Source organism: Lipotes vexillifer, unplaced genomic scaffold, assembly GCF_000442215.2.
Source record: "Lipotes vexillifer unplaced genomic scaffold, Lipotes_vexillifer_v1.1 scaffold515, whole genome shotgun sequence".
NCBI lineage: Eukaryota > Metazoa > Chordata > Mammalia > Artiodactyla > Lipotidae > Lipotes > Lipotes vexillifer.
In genome coordinates, this window is record NW_006772017.1 from 2,532,162 (window position 1) to 2,553,309 (window position 21,148).

General features: G+C 38.7%; 1 protein-coding gene across 1 annotated transcript in view; it reads left to right on the forward strand.

Annotated features, from left to right (window-relative positions):
- The window catches only part of FIG4 (FIG4 phosphoinositide 5-phosphatase), a 132,158-nt gene that overhangs the window by 68,377 nt on the left and 42,633 nt on the right, over positions 1–21,148 (forward strand). Inside the window, exons 16-21 of the mRNA XM_007447274.1 lie at positions 5,552–5,690; positions 12,447–12,505; positions 14,822–14,969; positions 17,711–17,794; positions 19,568–19,763; positions 20,771–20,853. Of these exons, the coding sequence (XP_007447336.1) occupies positions 5,552–5,690; positions 12,447–12,505; positions 14,822–14,969; positions 17,711–17,794; positions 19,568–19,763; positions 20,771–20,853 (709 nt within the window). The remainder of the gene's footprint in view (positions 1–5,551; positions 5,691–12,446; positions 12,506–14,821; positions 14,970–17,710; positions 17,795–19,567; positions 19,764–20,770; positions 20,854–21,148) is intronic.

The following is a 21,148-nucleotide window of genomic DNA, read 5'->3' on the forward strand; positions in this document are numbered from 1 at the left end:
ATTATGGTAGTGCCGTGAGGTAGTGGAGCAGTGTCTCTTCCTTTCTGCCCAGCCCTAAGAGAGGGATGTGCGAAGGAGCATCTGAGCACATTTTTGTTTATCAAGAATACTGAGGGCTTCCCTGGTGGCGCAGTGGTTGAGTCTGCCTACTGATGCAGGGGACACGGGTTCGTGCCCCGGTCTGGGAGGATCCCACATGCCTCGGAGTGGCTGGGCCCGTGGGCCATGGCCGCTGGGCCTGCGCGTCCAGAGCCTGTGCTCCGCAAAAGGAGGGGCCGCGGTGGTGGGAGGCCCGCGTACCACAAAAAAAAAAAAAAAAAAAAAAAAAGAATACTGAGCTAGCTTTCTAAGGTCATCCTTCTAACAGCAGGTTTAGAGTGAGTAAGCTATATTTGGCTATAGCAGAAAGAAGACATTTGGGAAATGTTATGTTTTAATAACATTTGAAATCACATTAATAAAATTCTGGCTAAAACCCAACTGTCCACCTGTTCGGCAACGAAAGCAGTTAAACATGGCAAGAGAAAAAGTTGGAATTATGACCCTCAGTTTAAACTGACTGCAGTTCTCTGAAGGATACTCAAAACAGCCTGACAGTCCTGCTAAATTTCCCTAATATGTTCATTCTTTCACTCTCCAAAGTGACCATTCATACCTTGTCCTCTCTCCCTAAACCACTCTCAGCTGGTATCTTTGCTTCATTCTTCAATGAGAAAATGCCATTGGGGGGGAACTCCTCCTTAGCGCCAAATGCAGAGCCTGTCCTTATCTGCACCCACTGTTTCTACCTTATATCGTACAGCTCACTGCCATATATGTCAGTTGCTCCCCTCTGCTGCCTCATTTCCATTAGCATAAAAGCACACCTTATGTCCTTTGTCGAATCTTTCCTCCTGTCCTTAATTCCACACCCACCACTAGCTAAAGTCCTATTTCTCTGCTCTCCGAAAGCAAAACCTCTTGAAAGAGTTATGTGCACACCTGTTTCCTCTCGCATATCCTGTTCTCTCCACCTGCCTCACTGGGCCTCTGCCCTGTCATGCCACCGAACCAGTGCTTGTCAGAATCACCAACAATCCCCCATTGCCAAATCCAGTGATTTCTTTCCTGTCTTCATCTTACTCGGGCTTTCAGCAGCTTGTATAACAGTTGAGCACTCCCTCTTTCTTGAAACTCACCTCTGTGCTGTCTCACTCAGTCTCCCTGGTGACTTCTCCTGCCCTATTTCTAAACCTTCCTCTTCTCTTTCTATACTTTCACCTTTGGGGCATCTTACCCAGCTTTTAAGTACCATGCATTTGACACTCAAATTCATATCTCTTCCCTTAACTCCTCCACTGAACTCCAGACTTATTTGTCTACATGCCTACCTAGCAGGGATTTCCTCCAGAATATTGTGGCAGTTTTCTATAGGTACTGTAACAAATTATCACAGACTTAGTGGCTTAAAACAACACCTGTTTGTTATCTCACAGTGCTTGTGGGTCAGAAGTCTGGGCACAGCATTACTCAGCTGTGTTCTCTGCTTAGGGTCTCACCCGACTGAAGTCAAAATGAAAGCAATGAAGTCAGATGAAATCAAAATCAAGTCAGAATGTGGATGCTGATCCGGAGGCCTCCAGGCTCCTTCAGGTTGTTGGCAGAATCCCAGGCGGTTCTAGGGCAGATGTCGCTGTGGCTGGGGCTCATTCTTGGTTTCGAAAGGTTCCTTGGCTTGTGGCCCACTCCATCCTCAAAGCCAGCAACGGTGCATAAACCCGTGTGCTTCGAATCTCTCTGCCTTCCTCCTCTGCCTTTAGAGGATTCCTGTGATTACAGTGGGCCCATCCGGGTAAGACAAGGTAATTTCCCTATCTTGAAGTCAGTGATTAGTAATTTCACTCACATCTGCAAAGTCCCTTTTGCCATGTAATGTAAAATGTTCATGGGAAACTAGGGAGGAAAGGTCATGGGGCCAAGTTTCTTCCTACCACAGATATCTAAGAAGAATCTCAAACTGATCATTTCTGAGACAGGAGCTCTTGACTCTGCCCCAGACCTGTTTCTCTACTTGTTTCGTTTTTTGTTTCATTTTCCACCTCAGCTCCCGCTGTTCAGTTCAGAATCCTGGGAATCATCCTTGATTTCTTTATTCTCCTTATCCTCCCCCATCTCATCTCTCAGCAGATCTTTTTGGCTCTAGCTCCAAAATATATCCCAGGCCCTTCTGCTGTGTTTCATCCTTACTCCTCCCGGGCTGGTGTGGACAGCTGTTGGCTCTCATCTGAACACCTGCAGTGGCTCCTGATTCCTCGCTCTGCCTCCCTCTTCTCCTCTTGCCCTTCACAGCAGCCAGAGTGATCTTTTCAAGACTTAGATCTTATCACTCCCCTCTCAGAAAACCCTTACAGGGCTTCTGATTGCATTTAAAAATCACACTCTTTACCGTGACCTCCTAGGCTTTGTGCTGCCTCGGCCCTCCCTAGTCCTGCTCTTTCCTTTGCTCCCTGCCCTCCAGCCCCCTGGCCTTCGTGCTGTTCCTGGAGCTGCCCAGCCTCTACCCACTTCCCTGACCACCCAACCTAAGCATCCCTCTCCTTTCTCATCACTCTCTCGTCACTCTTTTATTTTTTTCATAGAACTTACATTCTCTGGAAGTACCTTGTACATTATTTACTTGTATATTATTTTTGTTTCCCACTGTGGAACATAAGCCCTACTAGAGCCAGAAATCAGCCTTGTATAGACTGTATCCCTAGTGTGGGACATAGTAGGCTCTTGGATAAATGAATGAATGGTGTATTTTTTTAGTTATGAAAGTAATATATGTTAATTATAAGAAGTATAGAATAACTCACAAATCATGTAATCCTCACCTTTCAGAGATAGCAACTTGTTCATATTTAGCAGAACGTGATCCTTCTAGTTTTACTATACAGGTACTGTATATCTGTTTTTGCCCTTTTAGATAACGTGAGTAATCTTTATGACCCTAAATATTCTTTTACAACATGATTTTTGGTAGCCTTGTAGCAGTCTATTCTTTAGAAGCACCTTAGGGAGGTTATTTGTTTTCAGTATGCATTTTGGTTCCTTTTAAACAAACATCTCTGAACATGTACCTTTTTTGCATATTTTTTATCTTATGAAAATTTCAGAAGCATATTTATTAGTTCAGAGTATAGATATTTTCAGGACCTTTTAAAAATATATACATTGCCAAATAGCCTTACCAAAGGATATAGCAGTCAAGTCCCCCTCAGCAGAGTATAGGAGAGCTCATTTTGAAAAGTATTTGCCAGCTTAAAAGGTAGAAGATGGTATATTGTTTTCAGTTTGCATTTGTTTAGTAACTAGTACAGTTGAGTTTACATATGTTCATTGTCTACTTGTTTCTTTTAAAACTTGCATGTTTTTCTTTTTCTGTGAGGGCGTTGATCTTTGTTCTTCTTACATTTAATTGGTATTTATTTCAACGTACAGTGTGAGGTAGGGATCTAACGTCACTGTCCACTCCCCCACAATGGTTAAACAGTACTGTTTATTGAATAGTGTTCCTTTCCATTACTGATTTCAGAGGCCACTTTATCACAAGCTTAATTTAATATTAGGTCAACAAACATTCTAGTTTCCAAGTTAAAATTTTGGGCTAATTAAAAAGAATTGTTATATTCAAGCCTGACCTATTTAAATACAGTGCATAATAAAACTGGTTAGTGTTTAACCTGTTTGGATGGAGTTTGAAAGGTGCATATTCTTTTTTCCTTTAGAGCATGATTGATTACAAAAGTAGATAGTCATTTTGCCCTCTTGTTATCTGCAACTGCAGAGAACCTACCTGTTTTAAGCTTTTGTCTGTGTCCAAAGTACTGCTGTCTTCCAGAAGGTGATAGCCTTATTTGCAGTCAAAAGTAGCCAGGAAGATTCTCAGGCTCATTAGGGCTGTTCTTAGATTCCAAGCTTAGTATGTGACCATAAATACTATGGATATATTTTAAGTTATAATAACAGCAGGACATTCAAGAAGTCTCCATTATGATCCTTGGAAGGAATATCCTTTATTTGGTTATGTTTTTCAATCTTACATTTTATCATACTTGCTAAAAATTAAAGGAAGCTACTAGTAAGCTTAATAAAAAAAGAAACTCCTTGAAAACATGGCTGAAAAATGGAAAGCTTCTTTAGATAGTATTACAATATTTTGGGGTACTGCATAGTATGAATTATTGTTCCATTAAGGCCATTCAAGAAGCATAAAGAATATAATTACTATAAAAGCAGTATGTTTACTTTCGTATTGTGTTAAGAGGGTGCAAATTGGGGCAGTAATGCCTGTATCATTTAGTACTTTGATGTTTTCTCTCAACAAATGGAAAAAATGCTCCAAATATACTGATCATATAAACACATCCCTTTTATATATTACTTTTAGCCTAAAAGGTAAGTGCTGTTTTAATGGAATGCTTCCTGTCAAAATATATAACTGGAATACATGTTTGATGTACCGTATTTCATTTATGCTTCTGCCAAAATGACCAAATAGCCCAATGAGAACAATGTTGCTAATTTCAGATTTTTCTGTGTTTCACTATAGCTGTTGGAAGGAAATTGATTTTGTGATAATGTTATCCTGTTTCAAAAGCAGTCATTTCTGTTGTGCTGTCTTTTTGGTTCTGTGCTCATTTTCAGAAAGAGGTTATTATTTATATTGTGGAAGCCTGCCCCAGACTTGAATATACAAGGGATCGGAGATGAGAATGGAAAGAAGGAAATGAGGGGAAGGAGTGAAGGATGCTAGGGAGGGGACAGTGCAGAATGGGAAGGATGGCTCATGAGGCTGCTTCAGTGCTTATCATCATTGTTACCAAAATATAATTGGGAAAAAGAAGAGATACAGCCTATATATATGTAGTCAATTTTATTAGTTCATAGTATATTTTGAAAAGGTAATTTTGGAGTGGTTGAATGGTTAGAATGAGGCTGTTTTCCATGTGCTCACTCTGCTTCATTATCAAACACAGCTGTAGGAGACAGAAAATGTAAATATTGTCTCTGCTAGAGAAATGGAGAATGTCTTTTCATGGATTAAAAGCAGAAACTTGGAAGCTGACTTGTTCGAGGTTGTGCAACAGAACATGGGTAGAAATTGGGTCACTTTATTTGTCTCTGACATCTCTACTTATCTTTGCAATAAAGTGAAGATGTCCTTTGTTTCAGGTAAACTAACATACAGTGAGAATGTTTTCTAAAAATACAATCACTAAGGTACTATGGCAGTTCTTAAGGATTTTTAAGAGTCTCTCAAAATTCAAGAAGCAGTTTATGTTCACTATCCTCTGTGTTATGAGAGGTACAGAGTAAAAAGGAAACATTTTGAAGCAAGGTTTTAATTCTCAAAATCTTGGCTGTTTTAGATTTTGTGTATGTGTGTGACTTTTGAAGTATAAATGCTATTATTTTAGAGGTATGTTCTATGAAATCACAATTGTACCATTATCCTCCTAAGAGAACATTCCCCTGAGTTGTTTATGTCAGTAATGGATTTCCTGAAATACATGTTTTTGCTTTTTAGATGCTGATAGACAAGATTCCATTAATCTCTTCCTGGGAGTTTTCCATCCAACTGAAGGGAAACCTCATCTCTGGGAACTCCCGACAGATTTTTATTTGCATCATAAAAATACCATGAGACTTTTACCAACAAGAAGAAGGTATTTTTTTTCCTAGTCTACTATGTAAACTCAGATTTGATGTTATTATGAATGTGAGATAGTTTTCTTTTTGAGAAATGGTCATATAGGCTAAAGTAGTCGGTCTTGGTACATGTTTGCCATGAGGAATTTAGTGTTGTTGATGTCCTGATAGTAGGTTTGGGAAATCATCATTAACAAATGCAGTTGTTTGGCATTTTCCATAAGATATAAAGTTTCAGAACTTAACCATTGAATGTAATTTGAAGCCACACTCGAGCAAACCATTAACATCATTTTTGACTGCTTCCCACAAATGTGGAATGATAAAGAACTCAACATTTCAGGAGTCAGTCTTTGGTTTTTAAGTGTGGTGTCTAAGCAGCCTCACTTTGGAATTCCAATGCTTTTTCCTCCAAGAAGCACAAGGAACTCTTGGTGACACTAGGGAGGACAGGAAACTAGAGTGGTGGCGCTAGTGGCAGATACCACTCCCACCACCCCTACTGCTCAGTCTGAGCTTTCTAGAGTCATTCAGCAGTATCGGTTATTTTGATGACAGTTAAATTTGTAGTAATAGTCCCCAAAGAAATGAACTGTTTCCCTGAGGTGTTTTGACAGGACGCCCTGTAGCCCAGGCCTCAGGGTCGGGTAGAATTGGAGTCTCTGCAATGGTGTGACCTTGAACTAGTTATTTAATCTCTCTAAGCCTCATTTTCCTTGTGTACAAAAAGTAAATGACAGGACACACATCACGAAGTCATTGCGAGGATTTAATTAGAGGACTCTAACATTTTTAATTGAAGAGTCATGTACTAATAATGGGCAGCATTTTTCACATACGAGGTTGGAGCCTGGTGCCTTCTGCTCAAAGGCCTGTGATGTCAGGTTTGCTCCTAACGCTTTCCTCTCACAAGATCGGTGTGATGTAGTCCTTATTTTGTGCAGCGATGCCTCTCAAGCACTACAGGGGTCATTGCCAGTCTGGGCTAATTGTGTGGACAGACCACAAACAACTGGTGCATTAGCAAGTGCTGATGTTATGGCTGTTACCAAATTCTGTGATACTTCAGGAATATTTAAAATATTAAAGAAACGTCAGAGTTTATATGTTTCTCAGCTTTGTACTTTTAAGTACATATATTATTGGAATAGCCAGCTTAATACTTGAGCTTACTTTCCCTATACATGAAGCAGTGCTGGTTTTTCCACTACATTTAAGATTAATAAATGATTGCTGTGAATTTTTGCTGACAAAAAATCTGGAGCTAATTACGTTTATTTGATGAGAGATAAGTGTAAATACCTATATTTAGCTTTGTTGATGCAGCTGACTATGGGTAAATGTGGCTGACTTTCTAAAACTTTATATTAACTTAAAGTATTGAAGCTATTAAGATACAACTTGGGAACAAACAAAACTCGATTTTCTGTTGCTGAAATTAGCTAGTAAATTACAAGCGTCTAAGTTAAAACCACTTGCTTACCTTGAGTAACCACTTGCAGTGTTGGCGCTTATTTGTGGGAATAAAAGGAAGCTGATGTTACATTCCCATTTTAAAAAAAAAAGGAAACTGAAGTGCAGAGAGGATGTGTCTTGACTGAGATTATTCAGCTGGTTAGATGGTACAGCAAGAATCAGCTAGAAGTCTCCCACTGAAAATAAACTTTTATCAAAGTAGATACTATGTCTCTCACAGTTGACTTGGTCTCCTGGTTTGTTTGGGTTTTTTTCTCTAGAATGTCAAAATTCCAAAAATTGGTTTTTGGCATCAACAATTGATACTCCTCATCCACAGTACTTATAAAGACTGTCAGATAAATTTCACTGCTTTATTTTGGACTTTCTAGTGTCACCACCTATACCAGTTATTTTGATGACAGTTAAATCAGTATTATAATTCTCAGAAGGAATGAACAGTTTAACCAGAGGCAGTAACCAGACAGGAGCATGGACGTCAGGGTAGAGCTGAGTTGGAATTTCTGCAAGTGTGTTACATCTGGAAAATTTGTTTTCTAAAACATCTGGAAAACTTGTTTTCCCAACTGTAAAATGGAGATGACCATACACACCTCACAGGTCATTTTGAGGATTAAATGAGAAAATGGGTGGGAAGTACCTAGTACTGGGTCTGACACACAATCAACACAGTCCTGAAGCAGCCAGGCTCTGGAGAGACTGCCTGCAGTTAATACCTGTGTCACCAGAGGCAAGTCACATAACTGGTCCAGTTCTCAGTTTCCACATCAGGAAAATAGAGATAATGATAGTGTCTGATGTGTAGGTTTTTCTGAGAATCAGATGAGATCATATAAATCCTTAGCCCATAGTAAGTCCAACAGATGTTTGTATTGTTATTATTTTTTAAAGGGATTACATTCCCTAGTTGTAACATTTATTAAAAATCATATAGGATGGCCATAAAATCTAGAAACTTAGATAATATTATTTTATCACTTATTATAACATAATATCAATGAACACTTTATTATGTATTTGCTTGTGTTTCCAAATTTGGTGACCATCATATATTTTATACTGTGTTTACCAATGATTTATTCTGAAATAACATTTTTATTGAATGATAAGGAAAGGGGGAATAAACCTAGCTCTGCCTGAAGTTTGTCCAAACCAATCCCCTTGAGGTAACTACTTTTGTGACTCAAAACCCCATGTTTATTGATCTGTTCAAAACCACTGATTGAAGCTTTGTTCTGAAATAGGTTAATATGTCATATATCATCTCAGATGCCATTTATTGAATGAGTGTTGATAATATCACCAAGATATTTTTAGACTTTAAGCATTATTTATCTCATTGACTCAGAGTTGGGAGATTTCCTGGCTCTATTCTCTGTCTGATATGTGAGTTCCCTCTGTGTATTCCCAGACTATGCTTGTCTGGCCCTGGTTTGTCAACAGAGGCATGTCTGGTTGAAAGAGAGTTGTTTTCGGACAGTTCACTTACACGATTCTCCCTCATATCATGCCAATATCTGCTTCTCTATAACTTTACCTAGTAATCTTAGTTCAACCCCTGAGACCTTGAGAACACAATTTCCTCATCCATTTGATAGTCTTTTAAATAGATGAAGACAAGTTCACACGTTCTCAAAACCTCTTCTTCTCCAGGTTAAATATGGCTCCACTTTCTTAGCTGTTTCTCCTATACTGTAGTTGTAAGTCTGTTTAGCATTCGGAAGGCTCTCTTCTGTATTCCAGCCTATGTCAGTGATCTTTTAAAACTCTGGTATCCAGACCTGGGTCCAATAGTAGTCAGAGTTTGGTCTGATTTGTGCCAACTGTTATGGGACCATTGGGACCATTATTACCCTTGTCCTGGATAATCTATTTTTTAATCATTAAGTGTAAGATTACATTAACTATTTTCAGTAATGCCATTGTAATGTTAATTCCTTGGGCTTCCTATCCATTGGGACTCCGTGTCCTACTGCCACGCCTTATCTATGCCATCTTGTCATGCTTGTATATGCTTTGCCTGCTTCCAAAAAAAGTATGTAAATATATATCCTTTTTATTCTTTCCTCGAGTTTTGTAGCTTCTTCAGAATTAATCAGCTGGCCATCTTGAATCCTACAAGTCCTTGATGACATAGGGTAAGTCCTTGAATAGAGTAGGGTAGATGGCAGAGCCCTGTGGGATACTATCCCACAACTCCTTCCACCTTAACATTGTTTTGTGATGTTTGGTTGGAATCATTTAGGCAGCTGTAACTTGCTATGCTGTCAACACTTGACTATCCTGTCATCCTGCTCACATTTCTCTGTACTGTTCACATGTATCAATTGCTTTGCTCAAGTCCATATATATTATTTCTGAGGGCTCCCAAGTTTACTAGGGGAATTAAAGAGTCTTTTAAAATCTTCCTAACCTTTCTATGTGAGCCAGTGGAATTGAACACTCTTAATACTGGGGACTGAAAAAGAGAAAAGAAGCTGACTTACTAGGTATTTATGCAAAGAAGGAAGCGGCACCAACCTGCACTCTCCTGTCGTCTGATACCTGGTCCCTAAGCAGATTTCTGTCCCAGTGCAGGTGCTCTTCCTCTGAGTGAAAGTGCCTGGTGGGTCAGGTGATGAAGGTCCCCCAGTCCTGGGCTCAGTCCTCTTAGATGCCCTCCTCGTCCATCCATCTCAGCCCAGCTTCCCCAGGGCAGGTATTTCTTTGGGCTTCTTTGCTTGAGACCCACTCAGAAGAGTTGGACCTTTATTATTTATTTGTTTGTTTGTTTATGCCTCACCGCTCAGTATGCAAGATCTTAGTTCACTGACCAGGGATTGAACCTGTGCCCCCTGCACTGGAAGTGTGGAGTCTTAACCACTGGGCCGCCAGGGAAGTCCCAGAGTTGGACTTTTAAAAAAGTATTGTTAAGTTGCTTTATCTTGCTCAGGGAGATACAGTTTAGTAATATTAAAAAAAAATTATGGCCTGGTCTCAAATCACTAAGACTAAAAAAAAGCACTAATTAAGATGATCCTCTTAATTCTTTTTCTCCACATGGTACGTTCTGAGTTAAAACACGTTCTTTATAATGTTTACTTCGTTTTTCCTAAGTAAGCTCATCGTGTGCACCATTTTTTAGGAAATTACTTAACACAAGCAGATACCTTCTCTTGCTCACGTGCGAATTCTCTGTCTCTGACACACACACACACACACACACACACGCACACACGTGCGCGCGTGCGCATCTTTTTCATTCCCCCTGATCTGATAGTCTGAATAGCCTGGTGTGGCTTGTTTTTGTGAATATATGTGGATTCATAGAAGCCACTGGTCACCTTTTTAGGTTACTCACGGTATGTCTCTAGTAAATATTTGTTTTGTTATCTCCCCTTCACTGGCATCACACTTATCGCTGTACAGTTTTTGGAATCTTTCACCCTCTCACTTTTGAACATCAAGACTGCATTTGCCCATTCCCATTGTCAGTTCTATTCTTCACTGTTCCTTAAAAGATTATTGATCTCACCTGTACCAGGACACTTGAGTGCTCTTAGAGATGTTCTACTGCTTCCTTCCACCTCTTGGCTGTGCACAGTTCCCTCTTATCTTGTGTTTTCTCTTTCCAGCATGAAACTTACTATGCGTGGTGAAGATGGAAACAATACTGGAATTAAGTAGCTCTATACTCTCTGTCATTATTTTCAACATGGCATTTCTAACAGAGCAGTACTTGATACACAGTATGTGCTTAATAAATGTTGAAGGACTGAATGAATTCTCTGTAAGCAGCAGACTTATCCCTTTTCTGTTCTTTTCATGCTTTTAAAGCCTTGCTATTCAAAGAGTAGTCTAAGGACCAGCCCCTTTGGCATCACTGGGAGCTTGTCATAAATGCAGAATCTCAGGCCCCACCTACTGTATCAGAATCTGCCTTTTCACAGGATATCCAAGTGATTTTTGTGTGTACACTGATTTTGAGAAGCACTGCTCTAAAGCATAACTTCAGTCTCAAGCAAAACTTTAGGAGTCTTTCCTGTTATCATAGTACTACCCACCCTACCCCCACAGTTCACTAGGCTCCCCGGTTCTTTTGTTGGTCATCCTTGGTCATGTATCTACTTGCCATCTCTAGGAGAGTTCTCTACGTTGCCTGTTTCCTTTAAATACTCCCCATTCATCATAATTGGGGTTATTCAAGGTCGTAATGTCAACATTTTATTTTTAGAAAGCCTTTCATTTATTTTAAATGATCTTTTAGCATTTTTGGCTGTAGGCTCTATTTTCTGAACCTTTTGAAAATCTGTTTTTTTTTTAATTTGATATCCCATTTTACATCATTCTCCTTCCTAGCTCTCATTAACTTTGATATAGCATTTTCCTCGTAAATATCCATTTCATCAGAATTTGATTTAGAATTAAATTCAGTGTTCAGAGAAAAGGCAATTCAGGATTCTTTCAGATTCTCTGAGTTTTCTAGCAGAAATCCAGATGATTGAAATTCCCAGCCTTACTCTGACTGGCCTCTATAATCAAGTAGTGAATATTTACTGTTAAAGATTAATAGGGGCGGGCTTCCCTGGTGGCGCAGTGGTTGAGAGTCCGCCTGTCGATGCAGGGGACACGGGTTCGTGCCCCGGTCCGGGAAGATCCCACATGCTGCGGAGCAGCTAGGCCCGTGAGCCATGGCTGCTGAGCCTGCGCGTCCGGAGCCTGTGCTCTGCAATGGGAGAGGCCACAATAGTGAGAGGCCCGCGTACCACAAAAAAATTAAAAAAAGACTAACAGGGGCTATACTGTTTTTTAAGCAAATTTGTTCTTTAGGCTTATCCATTTACTTAATGATTTTGCTGAACTGTTTAACCATATACACAGACCCAGACACACAGAGCAGAGCAGAAAAAGTAATCTAACTCTGAGATAACTACGCGCAGGAGAATCCTACTTGTAGGACTTGGGTCACAGTCCTGCCACTCACCTGGAGGCAGGGTAATAAAGTAGGCACAGTAAACAGCAGCTCATAGAGTCTGGCTTAGTATACCCGAATCATTTTTAGCTAAAAGTAGGTAACATCACAGCACCTTGACTCTCAGATGTGTACGTGGCATTTTTGTAGACCTATGATGTAGTTGAAACAAGAAGGGGTTGGGAAAGGAATGAACATGTTGAAGACCTACTGTGCCCAAAGCTTCACAGCCATGTTTTTAAAAGCGTCTTACTCTAGACCATACACACTTTTACCCAGTGAATTGTAGAAAATCTACATTTACATTTGGGCCATCTTATCCCTTTTTTTTTTTTTTTTTTAATAGTTATACTTACTGGTGGACACCAGAGGTAATAAAACATTTACCACTGCCTTATGATGAAGGTAGGTATACTGTTTCTCTTTTAGTTTTTATACTAATATGTTTTGGAATTATTCTTAAATGAGTTTGATGCATTCAATTCTTTGCATATAATAATTTATTAGAAAGTAATGAATGACTACTCACTGTTACATTGCTATTACAATAGATAGGAGATTGTAACATCTTAGCTTTTTAAAAAAAATTTTATTGGAGTATAGTTGATTTATAATGTGTTAGTTTCAGGTGTACAGCAAGTGAATCAATTAAATATTCATCCGCTCTTTTTTTTTTAAGATGCTTTCCCCATGTAGTCCATTAAAGAGAATTGAGTAGAGTTCCTTGTGCTATACAGTAGTTATCTATTTTATATATAGTAGTGTGTATATGTCAGTCCTAATCTCCCAATTTATCCTTCCCCCCTACTCCCCTGGTAACCATAAGTTTGTTTTCTACATCTGTGACTCTACTTCTGTTTTGTAAATAAGTTCATGTGTACCTTTTTTTTAAATTCCATATATAAGTGATATCATATGATATTTGTCTTTCTGTGTCTGACTTATTTCATTCAGTATGACAGTCTCTAGGTCCATCCATGTTGCTGCAAATGGCATTTGTTCTTTTTTACGGCTGAGTAATATTCCATTGTATCTTTGTACCCCAACTTCTTTATCCATTCCTCTGTTGATGGACATTTAGGTCGCTTCCATGTCCTGGCTATTGTAAATAGTGCTGCAGTGAACATTGGGGTACAACATCTTAGCTTTTTTTTTTTTTTTTTCATCAGAGGCATAGCATTTTACTTTCAATCAGGATTCAAAGCTAGTACAGAAACATTTATACCAAAAGGTAAATTTGTTCAAAAGGTAGAAATTTAATATAAAGATCATTTTGGAGGTTGTATACTTGACAGAGGAGCCACCAACTACATTTGGAGTTCCTTACACGCGCTCTGTGTACCATTCATCACTGTCACGTTCTGAGGAGCTCCTAACCTGTCTCCTAAAACCTTCCCCCAGCCTCACAGAGGAGAGGAGTGAACTACTCAGAGGGAACGCACTCAAGATTATAACTCTGGGCCACAGAATTTCCTCTGATCTTTCAGGAGGAAAACAGTAAATAGGATTAATTAATGAATTAATTAAAATTTTGAATTGCCTCCCCAAATTGCAAGCATTTATAGTTGGGAAGTTCTAGTGCTAATTTTTTTTTTTACATCTTTATTGGAGTATAATTGCTTTACAATGGTGTGTTAGTTTCTGCTTTATAACAAAGTGAATCAGTTTTTAAGGGCAGAGATTGTGTTATACTTTTATCTAAGTAGCCTGATACGTTATATTGTATCTTACAGTTATTAGGTATGTCCCTCAAATGTTTAGTGGATATAATATATTAGTTCATCATTTAAAATTAGTACTTGATGTATGTCTAGATATTTGGGGGGAATGGGGAGGAAGTGAAGACCCATTCACAAGGAGAAATAAAACTTTTCCTATATCTAAGCAGTGAAAAAAAGTACAGATGTGTGTATAAAAGTACATTTTAGTCACTGAAGTTTAAATTATCTATTGATTTGTCAGAAAGGCAGGAAAATTTTTATATTAAAAGAATATAATTTGTTTCCAAATAAATTAAATAATTGACCAGTTTGCAATAGAGTTTATTCTTGATTCTGTTACTGATTCCCCTGACCACGGGCAAGCCAGTTTTCCCATTTGTGAAAGGATATTAAGATCTATTGCAAATCTGGAACATTCCAGTTGAGGAGTCCATCTAGTCATGGTTGACCCTCCCAACTTTGGGTGGCGAAGGCCATAAAGTAAAAAAGGTTGCAAATGACTTATGGGTCTTTATAAATTATTAATTAACTTTTAAAAAGTATTTGTTACCTTGAAATTCTGGGAAAAAATCATAACTCATATTGCTAAGATTTGGTTGTTCTGGGAAAAAGGATAGGACTTCAACAGCCTAATATTGCCCGTAAATAGGATTTGAAATATAAAGGAAAATTTAGTGAAATTGCATAATTTTTATCTAGAAGGCAGAGGGTATTTATTTAAGAGCAAAAAGGAATTTAAAGAACTGAATAATTTGATTTCTAAAATAATTCCCCACTCCTACTCCAGCTTCCAGAGGTCCCCACCTCCTTAGAGTTTGCCACGCTCAGCTTTGCAGTATATATTCTGTGCACATATCTTGTTCCTCTTCCAAGCGTGAAAGTGCCAGAGGCAGGAGCTGAACTTGTTCAGTGCGCTCTCTGTGAACACAGTTGATATTACAGAAATATTTGAGAGATGTAATCTAAAGGCTTTAAGAGTAACAGGCAGTATCTCTCTTAGTTATCTGTGCTGCGAACTTAAAGAAGTTGACAGTGAGGAAATTTCACAAATACGAAGAGGAGATTGACATCCACAACGAATTTTTTCGACCATACGAGCTGAGTAGCTTTGATGACACCTTTTGCTTGGCTATGACGAGTTCAGCGCGGTATGTTGTGAGTTCTCTGAAACTGGAAGAATTGGGGAGCTATAGTTTTCCTAGTTTGTACAGCTATATCTTACTTTACTCGGAATCTGTTCTGTAAGCCTGCTAGCAGGTGGTTGTCCAGCCTCTGAATTCCTCCTGCGATTGGGAGCCCGCTACTCAGGAGGCTGTCCTCCTACAGTTAGACAACTGGAGTTAAATTCTTCTCTTAGATAAGTTGAAATCTGCCTCCCTTTGGTCCTAATTTTTCATTTGGAATAAACTCAGCTTCTTAAGTTGAACTTAGAAATTGAGAGCCAGCATAAATTAGTGGACAAAAAGCATAGTCTTTGGTATTAGAAAGGCCAGAATTTGAATCTTAGACCAGCCATTGCCTACCTGTGTGACCTGGAGAAAATTATCCAACTTATGTGAGTCTGTTTCTTCATTTCATATAGAGAGGGGTGTGTATCACACAGACACACATGCACCAAGTGCCTAACATAGTACCTGGCACAGGTGGGTTACTAATAAATGGTGACTCTTATTATATTACTGTTTTTATTAGGCACAGGACAAGTCTAGTTCCTCTTCTGTGTGATAGCCCTCTACATATTTGAGAAAGCAATATTAATTTTTTTAGGGTAAATATCTTTCTTTCTTTCATAACTCATATGACATTGTTTGTAGACATCTCTCCACCTTTGAACATACTTCATTTTTCTGTCTCTTTTCGAGTTTGGCGGAGCCTTTTAGGAAGGTGATGGTACTAGATTAAGAAAATTAGGCAAAGAAAATCAGTTTTTGATCATTATGTTTTATACTAAAGTTTACATTTTTGTATTTACATTTTGTATTTTTTCATTTACTTCAAATGTGATATATGTATGCCTAAACTTAACATGGTACATGTAGAAACATATTCCATGGTTTGTTTCCTAGAAATCACTCTACATTTTGCTTCAGTTTCAGATAGAAAGTTTGGAATTTTCACTTGCTTCCTTTTCAGTTACCTTGTTAAAGTTTAGCAGTTGTAACTGTAAGGTTATTGTCATTTTCCAGAATTTTTCAACTCAGCAAAAGGTGAATGATATTACTTATATGTGTATGTACAGATATACAATCGATTTTATTTATTGGCAGCAGTTAATGCTCTGTAAAGTTCCTACAAATACTGAGTTAGAGAACACTGAACCATTGCTCTTAGGAGAAATACAGGGTTAGTTTCCTGAACACATCTGGTCATAACATTTTCCTCAACCAATCAATACGTAGTCTTATTTTGTATATGCTTCTGTTAAAGATACCTTGTATAATAGATATTGTCAGTTCATTAACATTGATCTCACAGCCATCAGCACTATAACTCATGCCTGAATGAAGCTTCCCTAACTCATGTATTTTCTCTATAACATACAACTTTCTTCTGCTTAGAGACACCAGGCAACTTCCGCACTGTGCGTGGGGGCCATTTTAGACAGTGAAATCTCCAAAAAGCACAAAAATGTGAAAAACATGGCACTAAATGGACTGTGAAAAGGACACTTGTTTTCAGTATGAGAGCTAAAGCAAGAAGGCAGAGTGTCACCTTGTTGTTCTCCCTCGGTTGGGAATGTGAGCGTTGGGTTACTCTAATTTTTCACTGCGCTGCACATGCGCTTGTCTGCGAGTGATCACAAAAGCTCTGAGTGTTGCCTTTGGGGTTACAAATAAATTTTAGTGAGTAAGCAGATTCTCAAATATGGCATCCACAAATAATGAAGGTGGACTGTGTAAGTTCAAAAAGAAAGAAAGAGGGGCTTCCCTGGTTGAGAGTCCGCCTGCCGATGCAGGGGACGTGGGTTCGTGCCCCGGTCCGGGAAGATCCCACATGCCGCGGAGCGGCTGGGCCCCTGAGCCATGGCCGCTGAGCCTGCGCGTCCGGAGCCTGTGCTCCGCAACGGGAGAGGCCACAACAGTGAGAGGCCCATTGAAAACAACATTTTCAAACTGTTAAGTAGGCATTTTGAGTCAGATTCAATATTACTTTCTTTTCCTTCAAAAAATGTAATATTGAATCACACACTTGGAGAAGTATCCTTGCCAGAAGCGATGAGTCTTATCTGCATAAATCATGCAACTGTTGCCTTTTTGGCATCTGTTAAAGGGCTTCAATGGTGATAGTAAAGTAGGCCCCGTACCGTGAGGAAGTAGCTTCGGCTTATCTCAGTAAGTGGTAAATTAACAGTTTCTATTTAAAGTGTTCCAACAGTGTTTTAATGAATTAACCCCAGCCTAATGAGGTAGGTGTTGATAGTTCAATTCATACCACTGCGTTTTTGATCATTATGTCCGCCTCCTTAGGTGGTATTGTGTAATAAAAACATTGTCCATAAAACTGAGCAGCTAAGTGTCTTGCCATTGGTTTTATGAGTTTAATTTTACCCGAAAACGAATTCGTGATATACAACCAGAGGGTATATGCATCTTAGCAGTAATTCAGATACCAGCTCTCCTCCAGTAAACAGAATCTTAAATTCAAAACTGTTGGGTCTCTTAATCAGAGAAAATTCACAGTGAGGACTGCTAACATTCAAGTTACTGAGTACCATTAGTTCATGGGGTTTTATGGCCCAGATTACCTAAACTCCCCTGATTATTCGGCTTAGAATATATATTACCTCCTAGGGCTAAGAAGGAATCGTGTAAGAATGTGAATTGAGATGGAAATGGACAGTCCTCTGGATGGACAGTGATTCACATGGAATTTTTTCCCCCTTCTTCAGTGACTTCATGCCTAAGACTTTTGGCATTGATCCAAGTCCGTTTACAGTGCGTAAGCCAGATGAAACCGGAAAATCAGTGTTGGGGTAAGATTTGCATATAGAATGAAATTTTAAAGATTCATGTAAAATAATATAGCGCTTACAATATAATTTCCACCAAAAACTAATAACTTCAAGTCACATAGTTTGGAGCAGTCCATTCACTGCATCTATACAGGTAGCTTTTTTATAGCACTGGGATCATTAAAAAGTGTCAGACACTGAAAGTATAATTCACGGGAATTCCAGCAACACGATGCATTTTACTATTTTAAATCAGGAGTTTCACAGATGGCATAAAGGCAGGTAGCAGATATTATGTATGTCCTTTAATAACTCAGCATCCTGTTTCCCACAACATAAAATACTTAGGTAAAAATTTATAGTAGTTGTATTTATTTTCGTTGGCATCCTGAGGCAACATTAAAGCAAATGCTCAGAGAACTTAATAGATTTTCTGTGTATTACTGTAACATTGTTGTGGGGATGACTGTTATTATATGCAATAATATGAGGAAGAGAACAAACCATGTTTACAGTCTTTATGCTTTGAGACTGGAATGAAATGTGTTCTAGCGTAAGAATCTCTGTTACTGCCACTGACCTGAATAATCCCAGTGATAAGATTTCTCCTAGGCCCTGGCCAGAAACCCTGGCCAGCCTGTAGATTCTGAGTCCTAATTGTATTTGAGAGTGTGTACGGGGGCCTAATTGGATTCTAGCTATGTGTGATTTATACAATGAGATATATATTACTGTTTTCCAGATACACCATTTATGTGGCTTAAATATGTGGCCTTAAATAGCTGCATGTTAAGCCCTGGACCAGATGCTAAGAGGAATTTAAAAGAAGGTTAACATCCTCAGGACATTTAGAATTTAAGGAGTTCCTGGGACAAATACGTAAATGATCAGCTCTATTAGTGTATAGTACTGAAATGTATCAACTTTAATTTTTAGTTGCAGAAAGTCAGAAATGAATTTATTTTCTGTAATATCTAACACGTGGTTAGATAGTACTGCATGTTTCTTTCCTAAAAATGCAGAATATTATGGTATTTTAAGTCCCTCGCAGAAAATTTTTTAAAGTAAGAGTGAAATATTAAATATATTAAATATTTTTCATAAACGCCAAAAATATTACCATAAAATGTTTTCTGAATTAAAACAATATTCTTACTACTCTCAAATTTGGCACTAAAATAGAAGTAAATAAGTGTGGGCTTTTTCTATGTTTTTCCCCCTCATCTACTCCCTATTATTAGAAGGAATGTTCAGAAAATATAGTTATTTAGTAATAAAACAATTTAAAATGTTAGTTTATGTTCATCAGTTGCTCATTACTTTGGTACAAGTAATCAGCTGCCACTGTGATTGCTAAAAATTCACAGGAGGGACAGAAATATACATGGATTTGGCTATCGACCCTTTCTTGAAGCTTCTACAAATTATAGGTAATTTTACTAATATCTCAGACATAATAGTCTTCTATTATGGTATTACAAATTTTGAAAATACTGATTTCACTTAGCAAAGGAAGACACAGTAGCCAAGCGGTGAAAAGACTTTTCTGCACACTACAAGCACATACTTGTTTATTTTCTGAATTTATAACAAAGCTTAAATTCATATAAGGTCAGCACGTACATGATAAAGTATTAAACTTTTCCCTTTAGAACAACTTGAATCCAGAAGCTGGCTCCTCACGGTCATTTTCTTATGCTTCACCAGGACTAAGGCTTTGGGACAGAGCGATACACAGTAAGCGTTGAGGGTTCCGTTTACAGATGGTTCACATCCGTATTCATCTTTTTAAAGAAACAAGAGCAACAGAGAAGAAGCTGTGTTACAGCGGAAAACGGCCGCCAGTGCCCCACCACCGCCCAGCGAGGAGGCCGTGTCCAGCAGCTCTGAGGACGACTCCGGGACTGATCGGGAGGAGGAGGGCTCCGTGTCCCAGCGCTCCACGCCAGTGAAGATGACTGACACGGGCGACAGTGCAAAAGTGACGGAGGTCAGGGGCCGAGGAGAGTGTGCAGTCCGGCATGAGGCTCATCTCCAAAATCCCACTTTCAGTTAAAAGGCTGAGAGCAAGAAAAAGTCACATTACCTCACTCATACCTTTCTAGTGCACAGTGTTGCAGGCACTGCAGAGATGAATACATTTGACAATGACATTACTGAAAATGGTTTCTGAAACTGGTGTTTTTGCTTCCATGTGTAACAGTAAATTTCTTGTCACTTCAGAATTCTTAAGAGAATCCTGTCCCTCTTTGAGCAGCCCATCCACTTATTACTTTGGTACAGTAGCCCATCCATTTATTCCCTCGCTCAGCACATTGTTGGAATGCAAGATTTGGATCTAGGCCTCACAATCTTTGCATAACCCCAGTGGGAAGTTCATCCTGTTCAATTTGACATTACCAATATATTGAGGGGAAACAAAAGGCAAGTAAACCACAGAAGAACCAAATTTAGCTTTTGGGAAATTTGCTTTCTAAAAATGGCCAAAAGTCATTAAAGCTAGACATGTTGCCATGGGTTGGGGTTGGCAAACTACAACCTATTGGCCAAAACATCCTGCTGCCTGTTTTAGTAACTAAAATTTTATTTACAACCAGCCATGCCTATTTACAGCCATACCTATTTGTTTATATATTGTCTATGGCTGCCCTTGCCCTATAACAGCAACAGAGTTGAGTAGTTATGGCAGAGACAGTATGACCCAAAGAACCTAAAATATTTACTGTCTGGCCCTTTACAGAAAATGTTTGCCAACTTCTGCACTATACAAAAGCAATTAGTAATTACCTAATAGTTTTTTACCCTAAAATAAACTATTTTAGTGAAAATGAAGTCAGATTTTAAAAAACCATTAACTGAGAAATTTAATGAACCAGGTTGAAGAAACATTGTGATTGCCTTTGTGGGAAAATTCACAGGTTCATTTTCGTCATCTTTGGAAATTACTAATGTTCTAGATGTCTAAAACTTCTTGGTTCCCTTTTCTTTTGACCCCAGAATGTGGTCCAGCCCATGAAAGAGGTGTATGGAATCAACCTCTCAGATGGCCTCTCAGAAGAAGATCTCTCTATTTATTTAAGGTAAAGTATTTTCATGAGAGATTAAGGACAAATGCAAATGTAATACAATACCTTATATCTAGTGTAACGTTTAAAAATTGAAAATAGTCAACAATACAGAAGGAAGTGAATTCCACTTGGAATAAAATAGTAGCATTTAGGTCAAATTCTGAAACAATTTATATTTGGAGTTAAAAGACCTACTTACTGCCTGAGACTCTCAGGGCCCCTCAGTGATAGAAATTTATGATGCTTACATGTATTTTCACTGCCCATAAGCTGCAAACTGAAGTTCATAGTCATCTCTGCATTCCTG